General features: G+C 44.6%; 4 protein-coding genes across 6 annotated transcripts in view; 2 read left to right on the top strand and 2 right to left on the bottom strand.

The window, feature by feature from the left end:
• The window catches only part of LOC118417121 (kelch repeat and BTB domain-containing protein 8-like), an 18,628-nt gene extending 8,628 nt beyond the window's left edge, over positions 1-10,000 (bottom strand). The window contains exons 1-2 of one of the 2 annotated variants that reach the window (XM_035822530.1): positions 9,828-10,000; positions 1,079-1,292 (exon numbers count right to left, since the gene is read on the bottom strand). In XM_035822530.1, the coding sequence (XP_035678423.1) occupies positions 1,079-1,240 (162 nt within the window). In that variant the 5' untranslated portion in view covers positions 1,241-1,292; positions 9,828-10,000. The remainder of the gene's footprint in view (positions 1-1,078; positions 1,293-9,827) is intronic. The other variant, XM_035822531.1, reaches the window with a different exon arrangement.
• On the bottom strand, positions 5,728-8,803 carry LOC118417122 (uncharacterized transmembrane protein DDB_G0289901-like). The gene is made up of 2 exons (XM_035822532.1): positions 8,191-8,803; positions 5,728-7,325 (listed from the first exon to the last, which is right to left on the bottom strand). Exons 1-2 carry the CDS (start codon positions 8,720-8,722, stop codon positions 7,213-7,215), a joined length of 645 nt encoding a protein of 214 aa, XP_035678425.1. The 5' UTR covers positions 8,723-8,803; the 3' UTR covers positions 5,728-7,212.
• A 422-nt stretch (positions 10,001-10,422) lies between the features above and the next one.
• LOC118417120 (kelch repeat and BTB domain-containing protein 8-like) lies at positions 10,423-15,463 on the top strand. Of its 2 annotated transcripts, none has more exons than XM_035822527.1 (5): positions 10,423-10,654; positions 11,468-11,687; positions 11,850-11,989; positions 12,286-12,831; positions 13,511-15,463. In XM_035822527.1, exons 1-5 carry the CDS (start codon positions 10,548-10,550, stop codon positions 14,430-14,432), a joined length of 1,935 nt encoding a protein of 644 aa, XP_035678420.1. In that variant the 5' UTR covers positions 10,423-10,547; the 3' UTR covers positions 14,433-15,463. The 2 variants fall into 2 exon arrangements, with proteins under 2 accessions (XP_035678420.1, XP_035678419.1); XM_035822526.1 differs by having other exon boundaries at positions 12,286-12,858.
• Positions 15,464-19,002: 3,539 nt separating this feature from the next.
• The window catches only part of LOC118417413 (large neutral amino acids transporter small subunit 1-like), a 14,641-nt gene continuing 10,530 nt past the window's right edge, over positions 19,003-23,113 (top strand). The window contains exons 1-3 of the mRNA XM_035822971.1: positions 19,003-19,194; positions 20,523-20,701; positions 21,446-21,561. Of these exons, the coding sequence (XP_035678864.1) occupies positions 19,003-19,194; positions 20,523-20,701; positions 21,446-21,561 (487 nt within the window). The remainder of the gene's footprint in view (positions 19,195-20,522; positions 20,702-21,445; positions 21,562-23,113) is intronic.

Raw genomic sequence — 23,113 nt, 5'->3', positions numbered from 1 at the left:
TGTATTCAGATTTTCGACTGCAGCACTCAGCACACCCTGAGCGAGTTCAAAGCATTCTACATGTATGTAAGCCTTGCCCTGTGTGATTATCGTAGAACCCTGTGTGATAGCCCAAGTTATCACCTGATCACGAAGACCCATATCAAAACATAACCAGCCCAGGTATGACATAAATATAGAATACAACACGGTGTATTCCGTATCACCCGAGGTGCCAGCCCGACCGCGGGTCGGATCACCCTAAGGCCGGAGGGTGATCCGACCCGCGGGAGGGCTGGGACCGAGGGTGATGCGGAATACACCATGTTGTATTTTATTTATGTCATACCCACCTGAGAAAACCCATTTTGATGCGAAATGCGCCAGAAGTTGAACAAATTTGGTCCCCTCGAACAAAAAGTGTTGCAGCAGTAATGTTCCAACGTCCGAATCAGGTATTCGAACTTTCGAAGGCGCCGCACTTGGCGTGCTCGAAACAGTTCGATTTATTTGAATGGAGCCCGTGTGATACGCCTTTAGAACCTGTGCGATACGGAAGTTATGGCCTGGTCCGGAACACCCGTATCAAACGTTTTTGCGTCACAGGTATGACATAAAGTTCATTACATTTCGTGTTACACATACATAACGTTCAAGGTTCAAGGTACATTTCATGTGTAACAGCAATAATTTTATACTGACCTGGAAGCAATGTACCTCCCTGAGTACTCCACTAGATCCAGGTCCCCCAGCATGTCAGCATACATCAACACATCTGCACAGTTGGACATGTCCAGATGGTTCTTCATGTATTTTGCTGCCTCTTTACAGACAAAATCCACCTAGAAGCAACAAATATGGTAACATTTACAGACCATTCTGTAAACTAGAGCTTATTACACCTATAGGAGCATAGATATACATATACATGTACATATACATATATCTCCATAAGTTGTATGCATTTTACACATCCAGGTCAGTGGCCTTACCTGTATGAGTATGGCTGCAGACATCGCAGCCTGGACCTGGTCTGTGAGATAATTGTGAACAATTTGCATATATGGGAAAACACCATGTTCCCATTACTGGTACCTACCTGTAGCAGTTTGGCTGCAGACATCACAGCCTGGACCTGGTCTGGCTCCGTCTGAAGGCGGCCGGTGTAGGCATAGTCCAGAATGGTTGCCATGGCTACCGGACTCACATCCTGGATGCTGATCCTCTCCTGTTTGGCCTCCGCGTAGCCGCTGGTGAACATGCCGCGGAAGTAGGGACTGCAGGAGGCCAGGACGGCACGATGGCACGGGAAACTGGGAAAATAATGTTTTAGTCTAATTTTTTCTATGGAAACAATATTTCATGCAGCATTGTCCAATCTTCAGTATCATTTTTGTCTGGATCATTATCCAGAATTTCTTTGTTTAAGTCTTAGGGGCCTTCACCTTTGACATATTACCCAATACAAACATATAATCCTGTCGCTTGTAACGGGATGTTGTTTGAGGTAACAGAATAGTAAAATATTCCGAGTGCCACACCCGCCCCTCTCGCCCAAGCTCAGGGTGGGGATAAGTTGAAAGGTATGCGGAAAATATGAAACCCTCATCCTGAAGCTGGGCGTGAGAGGCTTGAACCGACAACAAGAAACAAACCTAGAGGGGGGGTGGGAGGGTACCAAAAATAGATATAAAAATACAACTACAACATAATGACTAACATCCTTCTCTCATTTTAAGTTTTATGCCCTTGTAACCTCCTGATCCTTTATTACAAACAGTTTACACAGAAAACCAATCTACTCATTCTCCTTAAACAGGGGCACAAAACCCGTCAGATTGTTTAAATTCTTATACAGTTGCACAAGATTCTGAAACCCCCTTTCCTTACTTGCCTCTCCACTTAACACTTCTACCATATTCTGGGCCGGGCTATTCGACTTCAGCACCCTCGACAATTTCATGTAATGATCCACTGAAGGTTCCGCGAACCAACCTACATGGCTCATTATGTCTTGTTTCGAACATCCTGCAAACGCTAAAGTCAAGGCACATCCTGACCTGAAACTATGCCCTGTTTCCCCTTCATATAAACCTGCGTCTATCAAATGTGCTTTCAACCTTTTTTCTGCTGCATCTGCGGAGAACGGTTTTTCACTTATTTCCCCTGTCTTGGATGTCGCCCTAAATACATATCCAGTAGACATTAACAGACTCAACTCTTTGCATACTGCCCAGTATACTTCTAAACCCTTTACAGGGCACAGAACTTAATTTCCCATTCTTTTAATCCCAAAGATGTTCGGACGATCCGATCTTACTGTTTTCCCCTCTGTGTGATTGAACAAGAGACCTTCCTTATTAGGATACACAAGAATCTCATTCACTTTTGTGTGGCATAAATCATCTAACCTATCACCCGCGAACATTGCTACTTTAAAGAAAGCAGCATCTCTAGCTAGTAAGTACGCGTCCCTTGGCGACACCTCAGAGGCTACAAGCTTATTCATGATATAAAGAGATAGTGTCTCCAATTTATCTGGGAAAATCGGAATTGCTTGTTTAGGAACTACCAAAGCCTTTGATTGTTCCCTTTTGATGGCCGTTAAATATTGCTTCACCTTGTTATGTGCCGCAGGATTCCCTGAACCTAATACACTATTATACTCTCCTCCTCTTCCTTCTGCTGAAAAGATTGCCCTAATCTTCCCCACCAATGCTTCCACTGTACCAACCGCCAATCTTGTAGGACATACACAATCAGATGCCCTAGAGAGGCCTAAAGAAGGGCAGTTAATATCGTGCACTTTAGTTTTTCCTTTATCGTCTTTTGAGACCAAAAACCTTACAATATCTTGCGGAGAAGCTGTCGCCAATACTCTCCTTTGCGGGAGTGCCGCAAGGAAAGTTTCCAGTTCCTTTTGAAGAGCTGATTTCTGTCTTTGATAGTTTGTCATTGTTGCCTCTAAGTGCTTAATTCTATCATCCAAACGCTGTACATTAATTATCGGAACACGAGGCTGGTCTATATTTCCCCTAAGCCTCCTCTTATATCCACACTGTTGGCAGAAGTTGAAAGTCTCGTCATTTGGATAATTGCACTCGGGACATGCCACCGCTGGCCCACAAAACCTAACAGCCCTTGGAAGGATCTGAAAATAAAATAAAATACCACTAGACACAATTCCAAATATGCGCATTTTATTCCACATTTTGTACATATTATTCAGAACATATACCTCATTACAGAAAACTAATGTCCCATGCCCATAGTTCCCATTCCAACGGAACATTGGTCCAACCATTAGGTGAAGGGTGCATAACTATCCCAAATTCTCCTCTTCTTCCCAACATCATTCTTCTCTCCGCCAACACCCTTAACATTGGCCACCAGTATTGGGTAGGGGAAAACTTTGGCGTCACTATAGTACAAGGATACTGACATTGTTTTATGTGGTTGATCACTGCTCCTATAAGAGGTACCGGAGGGAACACATATCCCTTACCTTGGAAAACAGAACCCTTCTTAATCTTTCCTAAAGGTTGTGCAAATATATCTACTGCTTTTGCCTCTTTCATAGGAAATGGGGATATAAAGTTATCTAACTTCGCATTTGACGGCATTGCCATACAATCCACCTCATGTGGACCTAGTTCCTTCTCTAACCTCTCCCATACTTCCCTTGTTAGAGAGGCTTCATAGGGAGAATACAAGCGCGAGGGAGCGTCAGCCGGGTTGTCCTCTGATGGAACATACGACATAGACAAAGAAAAATTTTGCTTTAACGACAAAGCGAAGATTCTCTTCAATACATCAAACATTGGTTTTGATTTTCGTCCCTGGGCTCTCCACGCATGAAGGAGCGCTTGATTATCCACAATAGCTCGCACCCTCGCATTAGTACACTTTTCTCCTGCCGCCTCTAAAACATATAAAGTGGCCAAAGCTTCTTTTACATTTATATGATAACCAAGCTCAGCTCTTGACCAACTATCTCCCACACTTATTGGAGTTTCGGAACCTTCATCTATGATACCTCCCCATCTTGCATTAGATGCATCTGATGCTAACTTGAGCGTTACATGCCGCTCATCCCTCCAAGGAGAACCTCCTTCCCATTCATCAACAAATTGCCAGTACTCTATTTCCTTACGTAAATCCCCTCTAACAAAAATTCGGCTACCTTTCTTCAGAGCTTTAGCAATCGCTAAATTACACTCTCTAGTGAACAATAGTGCCCCTGGCACCGCAACAGCAAATGATACAATTTTCCCTACCCACGATTGTAATGTTTTGATATGAACTTCTCCTGAGTCCAAAATTGACTTGCGCAAATCTCTAAATTTCCTCCTTTTTTCCACAGGTATATCAAAAGACATCGTGATTGAATTTACAATCATCCCCAAGAAAATTAACACCTTGGTAGGAATCAACACTGACTTCTCCAGATTAAGGAAATACCCCAGCCGAACCAACAACAGTGTCATCAAGAAAATCGCTTCCTCAGCTCGACGGAAATTATACTGGTCAGCATTGATTTTCTGTAAGTCCTGCTGATCAGCGCAATTCTCATAAACCTGATCACAACAAGTTTTCTGTAGGCTCTCCTGATCCTCACACTTCTTCTGAACCTGATCAGTAGAGGAATTCTGCTCAAAATCTAGCATCCTTTGTCCAAGATGCCTATCATCAATGTATTGCGAGGATGGGACTCCTCTGTCCCTAACATAACTAGTAGCCGCCAAACCTAATGTGTTATATACTATGGCGGACAGTCGCCACCCAAATGGTAAGCTTGCACACACTAGGAACCACCCTCCCCATTCAAAACCCAGGAGGGTTCTGGCATTTTGTTTTATAGCCACGTGGTCATACCCCGATTTGTCGTCACATTTAGTTTGATATGAGTCTTTATGCACATACCTAGTTACATCCACCAATTTATCCAAAGTGAAATGTATCTCTTTTGTAAATAAATTCAAGAATCTCATGTCACAACATAACCTTGGCTTGTTCGGTTCTACAGTTAATGGCATTACTAAATGGGGAGGTTCTACCTCACCTACTTTTCCCCAGATTTTAACTGCACCTGACACAATTCTTTGTTCAATAGTCTCCGTAATGAACTTCACAAATTGTTTACAACTTGTACCATTAGGAAACACTTTCCTTGGGGGGAAATCATGATTATACAATTCCCCTTGAAACGACCCTTTAAATGGAATTATATACTCAGCAACATCAACTCCATTCCTGATCCATTTAAGACACCTATCCTTATCTACATGATTCATCAAGATCATTTCCCATTCGGACACGTTGTTATGTATGTTACCAGCCAAGAAATTATCTGGGTTTCTAAACTTCACGTCTTTTGCACTTGCGTGCTGAGAACCTGAAGCGACGTCTTCAAAAGAAGGAGCTGGCGGGTTGGTGTCATCCCAGGGTTTTCCTTCCCAGTTCACCCAAGAATGTGTTGTCTGTTTAGACTGCGCTGCTCTTTCCGGATCAAAGGGAGTCTCTAACTCCCACTCAGGAACAAGAAACTCATATTTTCTTCGAGCTGAAACAATGAGTAACGATAACTATCAATTTCAGAGTAAAAACAACATTTTTTTTTTTTTTAACCCTGGGAAAACACCAACCCACAAAGGTGGGGATGAGGGTACTAGGAGACCCCTGGTGTTTACCACGGTGTTAAGCCAAACTAGAGTAATTTCTAAAAATTCTAAAGAAAACACCACATACTTTGTATATGAAAAAATACTCAAACTTTAATATATACAACTTTGTCAAACTGGACCAAATTTCAACAACACTTGATTTGATACAAAGCCACCGCACTTGTTCTACAGGCTTTAACAACTCTTGTAGGAACATTTGAAACCAGATTGACGCTCATACCATGTCCGTTCCGGGTCACACCAAAAATCAACTATTTCACTGAACATATCTCAAAAACATCTTACCAAAAATAGATATGTTACTACCATCACAAATATATCATAGACATCATTAACAAATATCTTCATGTAAGGCTTATAAATACTCTCTATATTCGACCACATATAAACGCCGCTTTAACATCAATCTTCATATAAAGCACAAAATCATCTTTACCACATGTCAACTCAGGTCTAAGCGCCATTAACATCTTCACATAACGCTCACAAAATCATCTTTCTACCAATCACGTAAACTCGGCTCTAAGGATCATTAACAAAACTTTTAAATAAGGCTCATACAATCATCTTTCTACAAACTCAGCTCTACCATCATTAATAATCTTCAAAAGATAGTCATGACTCATCTTTACCAACACCTATAAATGCGGCTCTAATATCATGAGAAAACTTCATATAATGCCGAAAGATCATCTTTCTGTAACTCTAAATCAATAACAACTTGAGCGTGAATTATCATGAGGCAGAGCAAACAAATTCTTCATTACATTGTTCAAGATCCTTCTAACACTCTTCAATACATCACTTTCCTACTTGCTTTTCTTTTGAGCCTCTCTGATACTGACCGTATCGCTTGAGCCGTGGGCACATAGCCACCAAGTGGTTGTAACTACCACATTCGTAACACCTCCTGTTATTACCACTTCTCCCAGAACTTTTATGTACAGACATAACTTGTGGCTGAGGCAAGACCAAACCCTGAGGTTGCTGCATAACTTGTGGGTACTGCATCGGAAACATAGTGCTTTGCATGGGAAACTGGGTATTTTGCATGGGGAGTTGTGTGTTTTGCATGGGGTATTGTGTGTTTTGCATGGGAAAAAGTGTATTTTGCATGGGAAACTGTGTGTTATGCATAGCCAGAGGAAACTGTGTATTTTGGAACGGGAACTGTGGGTTCTGCATGGAAAAGTTTTGTGCCGGAAACTGTGTGTGTACTGGAAACTGGAAGTTCTGCCCTGGGAACTGTGCATTCTGTACTGGTACAGGCCAAGCTTGCACTGGTGCTGCCTGTATCACCGAAGTGCTAGATTGGGTGTCAGAATTGGAATCATCGCCAAAAATTGGGGCCAATCTTTTATTGACTTTACGCACTACTTCTGAAGAGAACACCTCTTTCACAGCTCTCTTTAACCTACTACTGTTCCTGTGTTCCCTCAGTTCCTCTGCCGAGGCTTGGAACTCCTCCAATTTTTTGTGTTTCTCTCTTGTCGCCGCCTCTATGAGATCGTCTACCAGTTGTAGTGTCGTAGATGCTTCAAACAGATCGTCAGGCCTTGCAGCAATCCTTCTCAAATCTTGTAAGATAGAGTCGACACTTCTTCTCCCCCTTGATATTCCATCTACAGTTGTTTGTATGGTCCTCACTAACTGCCATAACTCCTGTAGCAGAAATGGCAGCAAACAAACACCATATGAATACTCCACACTATTACACAAATTGACTGCCCCACAGGCCAAGCAATGTCGTCCGAACTTCATCACACGAACATTGTCACACAGACCATTTTGTCACACAGACCATTTTGTCACACAGACCATTTTGTCACACAGACCATTTTGTCACACAGACCATTTTGTCACACAGACCATTTTGTCACACAGACCATTTTGTCACACAGACCATTTTGTCACACAGACCATTTTGTCACACAGACCATTTTGTCACACAGACCATTTTGTCACACAGACCATTTTGTCACACAGACCATTTTGTTACACAGACCATTTTGTCACACAGACCATTTTGTCACACAGACCATTTTGTTACACAGACCATTTTGTCACACAGACCAGCGTAAAACAGACCAGCGCCTAAATTATTCTCGTAAACGTTGCAATGTTCCCCTTTAAAATACAACTTAATCTAATAAAAACATCATGCAAACACCAATCCCTTCCTGCGTTAATATGCAAATGCCAACAGATTAACTACCGCTAACGCAGACCAAATACTACATAATGACTAACCATACACAATAAGACTAAAAAATCCCACTTTCACTATCTTCTATACCTGTACAAATAGCAGTACTTCTAACAACATGCAAAATTTCCCAAATGACAGACTTAAATTTCCCAACACCAACGACAACACAAAGAAAATGGCGGCGACAAGAAAATTTACAAACAAAACTCTCACAAAACAAGCAAACCAAATATCTCAATCTTAACAAAAAAACGACTACAATCTATTGAGTCGTAAACAAAATTAAACCGCTAAATCGTAACACAAACGCTGATTTACCTCCTGAGGCGCATTTCCCGCTGCACCCTGAGCTTGCGGCGCCGGAATATGTGCAGCCACTGCCTGCGGAATCTGTCCGCCCGGAACCGCGCCAGGAGCTGGTATGGCGGCTGCGGCGGCTTGTGGTCCCTGTGGCGCTGCTATGGCCGCTTGTGGTCCCTGCGGTGCTGCTATGGCCGCTTGTGGTCCCTGCGGCGCTGGGGGTACTGCTCCCGCCGCTTGCGGCCCCGCCTGCTGACCAGGAGGCGCTGCCACCGCCGCTGCTTGTTGCTGACCGCCCTGCACCGCTGCTGCTACCGGAGGCCCTCCCTGGGCTGGCGGGGGCGCTGCCGGTGGTGCCTGCAGGTTCGGTTGCTGTGGTGCCGCCGCGACAGCCGCCGCTGCCGCCCGTATGCCTCCCGCCCGTGGTTGTTGGGGTACTTGCGACATGCTGATACATATGCCTCCCTCCCGGCTCCTCCCCAGTAAGAAAGACGTATTTCTCTATTCTGGACCTTATATTTATACCCAAGCCCCCTATCTTCATTAGCATAATCTATGCTTTCAGCTGGGGTCAGTGGAACAAAAAGATTCCACCTGGCTTTGGCGCGCGGGCCAGGTGTGGCACTCGGAATACAGTATTGATCCAACACCCCCGGGGTTGCGGGTACATAAAGCAGTATTCCCCGTTATATAGCTTAACTTGTTGAAGGCTAAGTACAATGCCTAAACTTGAGAGGAAGCCAGATATAACCTACTAGTATGCTACATGGTCAAAGAAGGTGTCGACTTTGAGACTATGATTTGGATAATTTATGAAGGTTTTACAATTCGTACACAGTGGTCAAAATACTTTTTTTCGGTGTTCTGCAATATTGCAGAAAGTCAAAATTTTGATCTGCAATTTGGAAAATTTTTCTGCAAACACACAGTCAAGCCTCTATACAAGCCTTCTCAGCCTAATAATGCATTGCGTTTAAATCATATCTAGTTTTGCAATGCATAGCATTACTGTGGTTTTTATTCTCTCACTTTTTTTTAAATTTCAGTCTTCAAAGATGATCCTTCTCTGTAGGGAAGTTAAGCATTCCCTGATACCACCATAGGTCTTTTATCCACCTCGCCATGACACTACGGGCTACTAGTACTACATAATGCGCCTCATGAGGCTTGTACCCTAAACTCAAACTGTCCTTTCTAATTACTGCATCGAAGCCGGTCACCTTGTTTTTCTGAAAACTGTGTTCTGCTATGCATGTAGCAGAATCTCGAAGACAACCGCCCCCCCCCCCCCACTGATAACAAACTTACTAATACGTACCTTCTCCCTCCCACCTCCAGAAGCACGTCAGTCAGCTCTGCCCCCCTCCCCAACCGATCTAACTTACCTTCTTCTCCCTCCCACCTCCAGAACCACGTCAGTCAGCTCTGCCCCCCTCCCCCACCGATCTAACTTACCTTCTCCCTCCCACCTCCAGAACCACGTCAGTCAGCTCTGCCCGCTCCCCCACCGATCTAACTTACCTTCTCCCTCCCACCCCCAGAACCACGTCAGTCTGCTCTGCCCCCCTCCCCCACCGATCTAACTTACCTTCTCCCTCCCACCTCCAGAACCACGTCAGTCAGCTCTGCCCCCCTCCCCCACCGATCTAACTTACCTTCTCCCTCCCACCTCCAGAACCACGTCAGTCTAGCTCTGCGCGCTCCCTCTGACTGTTCAGTTCACAAAGAACCTCACCGGAGTGCGCGGAGTTTGATACGTTCATGATAAGCAATGTTTTAGCAGCCAAAATCGAAGAAGCAATGGGGTTGTGGCGTGATGGTTTGCAAAGCTCACTTTGTCAGACTTTGACCTATGAAGTTCGTGCGGACACCTTATTACCCACACACTGTTTGCGTTTGTCGGTTACAGTGTAGGACTTTTTTTTGTTAGTTTGCCGGATTTGTCAAGTTAGGAATAGAAGGTTCTCGGTTTTAATGTGCCTTTATCGTGGTTAACATCTGAAATATCGTTTCAAAACTGTTTCCGGTGAACATTAAAGTTAAGACACAAACGTGTAACGTTAACATTATTTCCTTTGATTCTGCAGCTTAAGTATGTAACCAGATATCAGATATTAGAAGCATGTTCATCCTGAGGAGTTCCTGCTATTTCAGGCTTTAAAGTAAAACCCTCGCAAACCAGGCCGACTAAAAAGGTACAAGTATTTGTTCGTCATACCGACAAACTTTCGGCGCAGTATATTATGCGAAGAATTAGGTAAGGGGAGGAAGTTCATAGGTCAAAGTGGACATACAGTGAGCTTCGCCAGCGCCCGCCTCACGCCAGACACACGCCGATACATTTTTCGATCATTGCCCATAAACCGTTGGTGATTATGAACCGATCAAACTACGCGCACGCCGGTGAGGTTCTCCGTGAACTGAACAGTCAGAGGGAGCGGGCAGAGCTGACTGACGTGGTTCTGGAGGTGGGAGGGAGAAGGTAAGTTAGATCGGTGGGGGAGCGGGCAGAGCTGACTGACGTGGTTCTGGAGGTGGGAGGGAGAAGGTAAGTTAGATCGGTGGGGGAGGGGGGCAGAGCTGACAGGCGTGGTTCTGGAGGTGGGAGGGAGAAGGTAAGTGAGATCGGTGGGGGAGGGGGCAGAGCTGACTGACGTATAATGCGATGAAATTTCAACCTTAAGGTCTCAGAACACAGTTTTTCGCCTATGGGGATTTACATGGTTAAGGACCCCAAAGTGAGGTGGTTCGACGATTCAAAACCTATAGTATAGTAGGCTGCAGATACAATTTACAAGAATTTAGTATGTTGAAGTTGAGGGTACAACCTACAAAATATCTGAAAATGAGCATAGATTTGCTGGCTCGTTTTTCAGGTCAGGATTGCGCCAATGGCGGAATCCGCCGGGATTGCACTAGTGGAGGAGATCGCCCACTCACTCTGGTCCCAGGGTGCTTTGTGCTTGCAAGGGTTCCAGCTGCCAGTGTCCCAGGGACAGCCAAGCCAGAACCTAGTTCCTTTCGCAAATCCTAAAAATATTCTAACGCAAAAAGTTTCAAAACTTTTATGGAAAAGGAAAATTTTCAAGGATTTTACATGGCACTCTAATTGCTCTTTAATTTACAGTCTCTAAATGACTGCATCTTACGTATGGGTTTACTTTTAAGATTGTTAATAATGTTAGATCATAATGTTTTGATCAGGACTGTCAAACATCTTAAATGATAATGAGCATTCATACAACCCAGTGTTACCACGGACAAAAGTAGGATAAAACAATATCTTCCCCTCCAGTTTCCCCTGCCATCGTGCCATCCTGGCCTCCTGCAGTCCCTACTTCCGCGGCATGTTCACCAGCGGCTACGCGGAGGCCAAACAGGAGAGGATCAGCATCCAGGATGTGAGTCCGGTAGCCATGGCAACCATTCTGGACTACATTTATGACAAAAGTGGCTGCCTTCAGTCGGAGCCAGACCAGGTCCAGGCTGTGATGTCTGCAGCAAGACTGCTACAGGTAGGTAATGGGAGCGTTGTATTTTCCCATATATGCAAATAATACACAATTTTCGGTATAAATATTATTAATATCATTCATTCATTCATTCATATATATGCTCTTATATGTGTGATGAACCCATCACCATTCAGTAAGTGTTACTATGTTTCTTCCTTCTAGGTGGATTTTGTCTGTAAAGAGGCAGCAGAATACATGAAGAACCATCTGGACGTGTCCAACTGTACAGATGTGTTGATGTATGCTGACATGCTAGGGGACCTGGTGCTAGTAGACTACTGTGCGACGTACATCGCATCCAGGTCAGTATTATAGCTGTTACACACAGTATCATTGTGTGATGAACTATGTTTTACTGGTAGTTGTATCTGTATCTACATGACTGGTATAACCACCCTTTGGCATAGCACACCAACTTCTGTTTGTGTTAATGTATAGTCAGTATAACTACTCTTCAGCACATATGACACTCCAGCTTCTGTGCCTGTATCTGTATAGCCGACATAACAAGCACTAACGTAAGAAATGATACACTCACAATGTATGTCTCTTAGTTACCAATACTTAACATCACCCACTGAACATGTAATTCCCTCAGGTTCGACCAGGTGGCGCTCCAACCATCCTTTCTCCAGTTGCCGCTTGCCCTGCTCCAGTCGCTACTCACCAGGGATGATTTACTGACCAACTCAGAAGACAACGTTGTCCAAGCTGCTCTGAGATGGGTTGAATTTGACCAAGAAGTACGCTTGAGACACCTTCCTACCCTCTGCAGTTCCTTCCGTCGTTCCTTCCTTAGCTCCAAACAACTTGTGGACCTGGAGAAGAAGTGCCCTTCAACCGACATCAGGTTGGATTATAGCGACAGCACAACCCAGCGGCTGGGACAGGAGCGAACTGAAATGCAGATTTTCCTCAGAGAGCCAGATTCTGTTTGCAACTATTCTGCTCCTTGCTACGACCCTTCAACAGGCAGGTTGTATACAATGAATAAACCTCACAGTATATTTGGCTATTCTATGGCAGTGACTCCCGGAGATGAGCTGTATGTGGCAGGGGGTCTTTTTCATACTCGGAACAGAAGGGACGAGAAGCCGAAGAACTTTCTTGAGTATAACCACCTGTTGGACACCTGGGAGCCAAGGTGTGACATGATCTCACACAGATTCAGGTACTAGCATTTAAGTTCATCTGAGTTGTAAGTTACATGAAATAGGGCCGCACTGACTTAGTTGTATGGATGACATCCTCTGGAGACCCTAAAATTAACGCAAGAGGGCAAAAGAAATAAAAATCCGGCCAAAATGCTGCTTAACCACAAGACTACCAAGATGGTATTACGAACTAAATCACAGAATACAGTGTATGAAAAAGAAAAAGAAACCTTCATTTGTAGGAGGCAACTGCAGGTTGTTTCATTCATCTTAGCAGACACAGCAAATGCGTGTACGAATGAAATTTCACTCACCAGAATTTTCAGCTCTCTGACTGGAGTGCTGTTGACGCATGCAAGCAAGTGTGACATCAGCCGGGACGGGGCGAGAACAACTTCCAACGAACTTTAATTTGACCTAGTGTTGACGTCAAGTGCTATAAAATCGTATCTACATCACTTGGTGCAAATCGGCACATTTTAATTTTGCTTCTAAACTAAATTTGAAGTAAAAAATTAAAATACATGTCACTTTATTACAGAATTAAGAACATACACATGATTACATAGCTTCATAGGTTTCAAAGCACTATGGGTGAGTGATACACAGTTGGATAACACACGTGTAGGTATGCGTGCTCGTAACCTTTTCCTGTAACTGTGTTTCCAGGTGTGCTCTGGTGTATCTGAAGGGGTACATCTATGCCATCGGTGGTGATGACGCTAAGGAAACAGCGGAGAGGTACGACCCCAGCCGTGATGAGTGGACGTCCATACCGCCCCTCCCCCGCCCCGTGAGCTCAGAACTTTGTGCTGTGGCTCTTGGTGACTGTGTCTATGTGATAAGTCAGGAAGGCTGCTACAGCTTCAGTGTCACAGACAACACCTGGAGCAAGACATCAGACATGGTCAGACCGCCTCTTTACCCTCAGGCCATCTCGCATAGGGGAAGCATCTATTGTATAGACTGCGTCAAAAGATGGGGAGACAGTTCGTCGACTCGGGTAGAGGTGTACAACCCTGCACAAGGCAAGTGGAGGCAGCCAGGTAAAACCTCTTTTACCTTCAGAACAGCAACCCTGCTGGAGTATGACAGGACTATATACCTCTTTACCTTAAACAGTGCCGGGCTTCAAGACCAAAGGAAAGATGGTGCGATTGACGTGTTCCAGTACCAGCCAAACACAGACTCCTGGCTTTTAGTAGTAGACACCGGCAGGCTGGTTCCCCCCATGCGAGGGTGGCTAGTTGACTTGGGTAGTCCAGATTGCTTGCAGGTGGCTAGGACAGACTGCCTGACGGCAAGGATGGTCCCGAAGGGCCTGAGTCGTGACCCTTCAGGATACAAGGAACGTTCCCGTCAATGTAGAGATTGGCTCGGGGGTAACAACACTTTCTCAGACTCATCCGGAAGCAAGGATGGCAGTGAGGACGACGTCTCAGACCATGAGGACAGTGAGGACAACGTCTCAGACCATGACGACAGTGAGGACGACGTCTCAGACCATGAGGACAGTGAGGACGACGTCTCAGACCATGACGACAACAGTGATGAGGACAGGGAGAGCGGAAGTGACGATGCCAATATCTAAGACACTAGCACATCACCTCACCTAACCTCACCTATCCCTTGACCTTCTGGTGGGTCGTTTGGTCACCATAACTACTTGTTGCACTGCCCTCTTCCATCTATCTCTAGCTTCTGCCATACGCATCGCTTCCGCTTGGCTTAAGCCAGTCCACTCTCTTATGTTATCTTCCCATCTTTTCTTCTGTCTTCCTCTCTTCCGGCTTCCAGGGACTGTCCCTTGTAGTAGGATCTAACCACATGTCCAAACTAGCACATCACGGAAGATAAAACTGAGTCTATCCACTTTTTCAGTTGGACTGTGATAAGCCCTCAACTTTTTATACAGCTGATTGGTGTGTAATCATCGTCACTAATTCGTATCTTATCACCCAATCTATTATTAATTATATCTGCATCGGTGCCAACTGACGAGTTCTATTTGCTTAATGCGCTTCTGTACACAAAGGATTTTTATGGTGAAGGGATTCCTCGTAGGTTCCTAAAATAGCCTTTGTGCTCTATGTATCGTGCGTCATTTAGATTTGCCACTAGTTATGCTTTACTAGCCTTTAGTTAATGCGATATATTGTATGCTTTTAGCTGTCAATTATCTAACATTATATATTAAAATGCATGCCATTTTTAACCACTGTACTTCACGCTATGCTTTATGCCTGGGCTTCCTCAAAGCAGGTTCAATCTTGCTTCACCACTTTGCATGGAAATGCTTCTACAGAAAGGGAGAATAAGAAGGTCTAGCAACGTTTTTGTAGCAGCAATAACAGTTACAGCACACGTTGTTCATTAACGGCTAGATGGCCTAAACGTTGTCGTCAAATACACATGAACTTTGGAGGTAACAACAATATTTGGTCAGTGAACAGTGTCTTTGATGTTTTGGCAAGAACATATGTGTTGGTTTCGACTTGTTCCTAGGTTTGTAGTTAACGGTGTTACTATTTTCTTGTAACAAGACACACGCACATGTACCTAAGGTGTCTAAGTATATGCTGACGAAACATCACAATAAACAGAAACATTTTATGCAAACAATGCAAACGTTTCTACTGCCCGTACTTGGTCATGGTCATTCTATTTATATGGTTGGTCATTCTATTTATAAACTTACACACGTTTTTGACTGACGTTACGGAATGGCCCGTCTACTGCAGCTTTGACGGGACGTGACATTGGTTAGAATTGACTGCAGCAACGGGTCATACATACACGTGGGTGCCAGATAACCTGTGTCACCCCCCGTCTCTGTTCATTGGTGGACTGTGAGCTTAGATGTACACATCCTCTTTTACTTCTCTTGCAAAGAAAGTTCTGAATGTAGGATTTTGACCTTGCTCAACGAAACAGAGTGTCGCTCTGACTTCATGTGTGTACGACGGGGGTACTTCTGATTTGGCTGAACTCGGTCGTTGACGTGGCATGACGAGTGGCCGTACATGTTGTTGAACACCTGTCTACGTCAGGTGTGTTCTTCAATAACGAGTAGCTGTTGACACTTGTATGCAGGTATGTTGTGCCCAGGTTGTGCCATGACGAGTGGCTGTTGACGCCTGTGTACAGGTGCGTTGTGCCATGACAAGTGGCTGTTGACACATGTATACCTCAGGTGTGTTGTGCCATGAGTGGCTGTTGACGCCTGTGTACAGGTGCGTTGTGCCATGACAAGTGGCTGTTGACACATGTATACCTCAGGTGTGTTGTGACACGACGAGTGGCTGTTGACGCCTGTGTACAGGTGCGTTGTGCCATGACAAGTGGCTGTTGACACATGTATACCTCAGGTGTGTTGTGACACGACAAGTGGCTGTTGACACCTGTATACCACAGGTGTTCTGTGCCATGACGAGTGGCTGTTAACACCTGTGTACAGGTGTGTTGCGCAATGACAAGTGGCTATTGACACCTGTATACCACAGGTGTGTTGTGCTATGACCAGTGGTTGCTGACACCTGTAGCGTCACCTGAGCGATAGGATGTGTCAAGCTGATAGATGCTTCTCCACACCGTGACATTTAGCGGCCCGTAACGCGGGTATTGAACCCGTATATCATCCCTAGCTGCCTCCGTGTGTCTGACCCTTTCAATGACATAGCCTGATAACATATTGTTGCACTTAAGTGTCCATACTTAACCACTATGTAACAACCGCAGACGATGTCAAAGCGATGAAAATAACCAACTCTGGGTGTTTTAAACTTAGGAGGACCGTTGGGAATTTTACTTTATGCGATACTGACTATATTTTTGTATGTAGACTGCAGAAAGTACATCTAACTCTTGTCTCTTTATATGTGGGGAAACAAATCCAATATTTACGTTTTCTTTATGCTCAAGTCAAATATATCCATGCCCATAAAAGTTGAAACGGCGGTCTTCGTAAATTTGAAAAACAAATTCAGTTCATCCTTATGCCGTGACTACAGGTGGCACTCCAACCTCTTAACTATGTGCATATATCTGTCACAGAGGTCCAAAGAAAGTCTCGAATCATTTGACATCTGTTTAAATGTCGACCGATGGCGCTGGAGACGAGCGCATATCGAGTCCTTGCTAGGCTTCAAGGATTAGGCGAATAATCCACACGATAATTGGACAGATAAATGTTGGTTATTCCTATTCCGTGTAGCGGAAATGATCGATCGGAAGCCGGAAATGACGCAAATCAACTGATGATAGTGATTCTCTCCACATGGCAGGTCAGATGTCACAATTACGCCGCCAGCGAAATGCGTCACGGTTTTCATCGATTTTTTTTCGTTTTACGTAAAACGTTTTCCCTCAAACTGCGCAATTACTTTCGATCGGCCCCGTAAGAATGGAAAAGAAGTCAATCAAGTTCAGTCAGCCCAATGGTCATGCTTAGAACGACAGGCAAAATACACGTGTCAGTGAACTGAGAATGCTCTCAGTGACTCTCAGCGAGTGCCCAGTGAAAAGGACCAGAATTCATCGTCCAAAGGGTTCAAAGTTCATGTGTAAAAAGACAATTGCCACTGTATAAATCGGAAACGATATCAGAAACGACGACATCTTAATTCACGAACAAATATCCTTTAAAATCTCTTTCATCATTGGTTTGTCAGTGTAGGCTGGTGTGTTACGCCGAAGGGCGGTTATACCGACTATATAGGTACAGATACAGACCCAGAAGACCAAAAAATGTTGATGTTTATTTTTTTTAATTTCCGTCCGCGATACACTAGAATGGAATGAAATTTAGCACCACACAAGAGCTTGTGGGACTCGTTGACATCTATGAAACACTAAGATATTGTAAATGCAGAAATGTTCGCGGTGGATTAATGTTCGCGGTTTTCGCGGTGACCATTTTACCGCGAACTTAAACCCACCGCGAAAAGTCATCTTTTATGGTATTAGACTGCAGTCGTTGGGGTTACCGCGAAAAGTCATCTTTCCCGCTACCGCGAAATTGAATCCCCGCGACCTTAAATGCATTTACAGTATTAAACTAGCATATTTAAATAGCAGGCTCCTGAGTAGGTAGTAGTGCACTGATGACAGCTGTTCCACATCACGCACCACCACATGTTTAGTAATGCCCCGCATAGTTCTTAACGTGGATGAAAATCGTCGACCTTGAATGAAAATCACTCTCGTGGCCCGCAGCTGTGCGAGAATTAAGTGCGGCGAAGACTCAAAAGGTCAAACCTGACTGTAATTGGCTCCTCTCACTCCGCAAAAAAAAAACTTGCCGCAATCGCATCTCCCCACTGCATGATGGATGACGCAGAGGATGATTCCTTTCCGGATGCTGTCGCCATGACAACGGTGACGTCATCGCGGCCTTGCCAACACAAGAGGTGGGGAAATGAGCGTGGATGTACCAAGAAAACGCTGAAGCATTCAATACGGCTTGTAAAATTTCTATTTTTTTGGACGCACGCCCACACAGATTGAAGATATGATTTCTGTTGGTTCGCTAATTGTAAGGTATAACCGTAAGCTGCTTTCAGTGCAAGATAAATCATAACGATTTGAGTGGTTCCTTCCTCTTCACTCAGGGTTAAACGCAAGGCGGTTGTACATAATTTTAATTCCTGTGCACTGAGATGAGTACGCTTGCGTTGGATGAAACACTTACTCGGACACCGTTGCGTTTATGCGTTTTTGCTGTCAAGGAGTTGGGGTCAGCATGACGTGCTGGTGATAAGCAGAAATAGCTGGTCCTGACTCGCAGGAGATCTTAAGGTGGGATTTCATTTGCCTCGACATCATTCCATGCTGCCTCTGGGACGGTAGGGGAAAAAGTAGCGCGCGCAGAACATCAGTATTTACATTCGCAGGTTTGATTTGTAAGCAGGGCGAGCGCTGTAAATCTGCGAGGCAAGCGGTGGTGTGGGCTTTCCTTTGCGCGCTTACAGTAGAAACGCCACAGGCAAAGACGTTTATTCTATGATCGTGTACGGTTGTGGTCCCACTACAGAGCTGCTACAGAACATTAGTCAAGCTCTACGGCATCTCAGAGAAGACCACTGGATAAAAACAAAGTGTTGCCTTAAAGGATATTCAGGACGTGCAACATTGAGCGGTAGAGGCGAGTATCCGGGTCCAGGATGACCGACGTGAAGACCCAAGACGGGCCGGCGGGAGAGGTCGCCTCCGCCGCCGAGAACACCGCGCCGGACTCCACGGTGGAGCTGAAGCGGAAGATCACGCTGCTGAACGGCGTCACGATCATCGTCGGCACCATCATCGGCTCGGGCATCTTCGTGTCGCCGAAGGGGGTCCTGGAGAACGCCGGATCGGTAAATCAATTGTAAAGTTTTATTGCAAATTCTTGCCCGTGGGCTAATTGCAGGTAACATAAAAGATTCAAACAGTGTAAAATACAATATCATAAGTGTCTACTCTAGTCTAAAACTAGTAAAAGCTAACTCTAGATCCTGGGTTATTGGGTTCGACTCCTTTTTCGAAGACAGTGGAAGACGAAAGATCCCACCTTTTCTATTATGTGTGGGTTTTGTGATGTTAAAAGGAGAACTGTTTTCTTTTTGTCAGTGAATGTGAGGAAGTTTGGGTGGAATTTGATGGCCTCTTTGAACAGCTCTTTTCTTTCTTGATTATAGGAAGAGCAGTTTGACATAAAATGTGTTTCGTCTTCCACCTCGTTTGACGTACATTGTTTGCATGTTCTTTCACACACGGATAGCCTCTTGTATCGCACTCTCTCAATGAATGGATACATGGACTATCTAATCATCATCGTCAAAGTATATCGCGGCATAGCTTATAAAGATGAATACGAAAGCTAATCGATGATTTCTTAGGCAGATTAATGCTTACCAGTGGTACAATGTAGCCATTTGAACGATATTTGTATTCTTTTAAGCACAAATCAGTTCCATCTTAAAGCAGATTCAGAACAGATAAGGTGCTGTTTACGTGTACAGCACGCGGTCATAGATTGCTCACAACAGCTAACATGTTTAATGTACAGCTACTTCCCATTCAGAAGGGATGTAGGGGATAGGACTGTTCTTGTATTAGTTTGTCCTTGCTTTGATTTTGGTCAGATGATGTTTGATTCTAGTGTTTCTGTTGTTGATGTCGCCACCTGCTTGCTTACTTTCTTAAGGCGAGTCTCTCCGGACTCGAGTTGTGATGGCAGACCACGTGTCTCTGTCAATCAGTGCTTGTTGTAGCCTGTGAACCTCAAGGCCTGTGTCTTTCCTGAGCATGCCTATGTACCAGGGTTGTAGCCAGCCTGAAATCATTTTCAGTCCCCTTGATTTTGAATGGGAATCCTATCAAGCACCGAAGGCATGGCGTGACGTTGCGCGTCATTTCTAGGGGGTCTGGGTCCCAGAAAATTTTTAAATCAAGACCCTCTGAAACACTATTTCCTACATTTTGAGGATGAAGTTTGGCTTGTAGACTAAGCTGTTCAATGGCATCTGTTTTGGTGAAGAAGAACACATGGGTTTCAGTTTTTTTATATCTTTATATATCAATTTTTGTCTGCCCTAGGGGACAGAATGGGGAAAACTTTTTTCAGTCCCCAGCTGCAAAATTCCTTCAAAAGAATGAAGGACAGGTGCTGGCTACAACCCTGCTATGTACTATCTACTTGAAGGTGGGGCTCTCGCTGGTGGTGTGGTCGCTGTGCGGGGTGTTCTCCACCGTAGGCGCGCTGTGCTACGCCGAGCTCGGCACCTGCATCACCAAGTCCGGCGGAGACTACGCCTACATCCTGGAGGTGTTCGGACCGCTGCCGGCCTTCCTCAGGCTGTGGATAGCGCTCCTTATCATCAGGTGAGGGTCTCTAAGTAACGGGAGATCTCTTAGAGTAACAGGTGGGCATCTAAAAGTAGCAGATTGTTGTCTTTATGACAAATGTTGGTGTCTCAAGTAAGAATGGTTTTTAGTTTATATGACATTACAGGTAGTTATTTTTGGTAACGTAACAGGTGCGTAGAATTAATGTAACAGGTGGTTGACTTGAAGTAACATATGGGCTATCTTAAAGAAACCTGCGGCTTGAAATTAGTTTTATTGAGAAGCAGGTGGAAAACTTGAAGTAAAAGGTGGGTGTCTTAAAGTAACAAGTGGGTGTTTAAAGCAACATGCGGGTGTCTTATACTACCAAGTGGGTTTATATCCTAGTAGCTACCGCCGACGTCCCAGGCCACCGTTGTCCCGACAGTGATCTGTAACATGATATCCTCGTTGCCATGGATACAGGCTGACATCAGATAGTAAATTGTAACAGGATATCCTTATTACCATGGTTACAGATCTATGTCCCAGCCCTGACTGTGACATAATATCCTCGTTACCATGGTTTCAGAGCGACGCCCAGGCTATCGTTGCCATAACAGAAAAGTTTAACATAATACCTTTGTTACCATGGTAACAGACCGACGTCCCACGCTATCGTTACCATGACAGTTTACTTTAACATGATACCTTTGTTACCATGGTTACAGACCTACGTCCCACGCTATCGTTGCCCTGACAGCAAAGTTTAACATGATACCTTTGTTACCATGGTTACAGACCGACGTCCCAGGCTATCGTTGCCCTGACGTTTGCTGAGTACATCTGCCAGCCCTTCTTCCCCGGATGTGACCCTCCTGAAGCTGCCGTGCGCATGCTCGCAGCCGTCTGTCTGAGTACGTACCTACGTTTCCACTTCCTTGACTATTCAGTACCTTCTCTTTTTAATCGGCCACCACTCTTCCTTTTCTAAAGTTCATCTATTACGTATTTTATAGATAATTTCCTTACATGTTGTTCACATATCAAGTTATCAAAAGAGCAAACCTAGTGTGTGTGTATAGGACCCGGGAAAGTGAGAGAAATATTATATTTCTATGCGCTCTTCTGTTGATTTTACTAGGAGTGCCATGTAAGGAAAATCAGATCACCGAATGTAATTGAATTTGGTTATTACTTACAAAAAGAGCATTCCGTTTGCCAAGCCGGGATGAATTTGCTATGTCCGTTTGCTTGAGAAAATCTCGGTTCTTTATAAAATCCCTTATTTGCCACCAAATGTTTACACGGTCACTTAAAAGTTTCCAAAACCCACATAAAACTTTCGAGAACCATGGTGATGAAATCAGACCGCCCTGAGTGGAACGTGATATGGCATTGGAGTAGGCACGATACAGCCGCCGTGGCTGTCGATACATACCCCGATGTACTCTTTTCTTTCGAAAATATCTGCATTGCATAACGTAAACAGCACCGTGGTGTAGAGAAATGACCAAAAATGTGTTCAGGTGACGGTGTGACGTTACTACAGAGTAGTTAAGACACGTTTTTGTCGCAGACTACTCGTGATACCTCTCAACATATGATATCTACAACAAAAGTACAGTGACTTTCGTAAGGTCCACTTCAACAATATTGTATCATTTTGTGTGAATCCAGGCGACACAAAGATCGTTTCTGAATTTCCCTGCAAGGCAATACTGTACAGATTCAGTCCTGAAGTACATATTTCTGACAAACTTTCTACCAAATGGCGTTGTTCAGATCTCGCCCTGTATTGAGTTCACCTCGGCACTGCCGTTATTTCCGGCTGAAAGGAATAAGATGCGGGTGATGCACACCAACTATTCCCCCTGCTGGCGGAGACATGTTAGCGATTAACACGCTCACACCTCGTGAGATCAGCCCGTCTATATGCAGCCGTGTGTGCCACGCCTTGGTGCAGGCAAAGTACTTACTTTTTGATAGCTTTTTCCTTCAATAATAACTGCATTGGTTTCAGCACTAGGGACAGGCCACGTTCATACCCTGTTGTACTGTTCAGAACTACTTCTGGTCTTTCTTTCTGTTCTCTCTCTCTCTCTCTTTCTCTCCCCCTCTCTCTCCCCCTCTCCCTATGTCTCTCTCTCTCTCTCTCCCTCTCTCTCTCCCTCTCTCTCTCTCTCTCTCTCTCTCCCTCTCTCTCTCTCTCCCTCTCTCTCTCCCTCTCTCTCTCTCTCTCTCTCCCTCTCTCTCTCTCCCTCTCTCTCTCCCTCTCTCTCTCTCCCTCTCTCTCTCTCCCTCTCTCTCTCTCACTCTCTCTCTCAATGTTGATTCTCGCCCTCTGTTGTGTGACTCTGGTACTGCAGCAGAATTTTTTCTAAAATACCTTTTGTCCTTGACGTGATATGTCCTTGTTCCTTTCTTCATTCTGCTGCTCTAACCTTATGTCTCACAACAGCCTATGCG

The sequence above is a fragment of the Branchiostoma floridae genome, chromosome 6 (genome assembly GCF_000003815.2).
Source record: "Branchiostoma floridae strain S238N-H82 chromosome 6, Bfl_VNyyK, whole genome shotgun sequence".
In the NCBI taxonomy this organism is placed as follows: Eukaryota; Metazoa; Chordata; class Leptocardii; order Amphioxiformes; family Branchiostomatidae; genus Branchiostoma; species Branchiostoma floridae.
The sequence above is the reverse complement of the archived record's forward strand: the minus strand, read 5'-3'. Positions and strand labels throughout refer to the sequence as shown.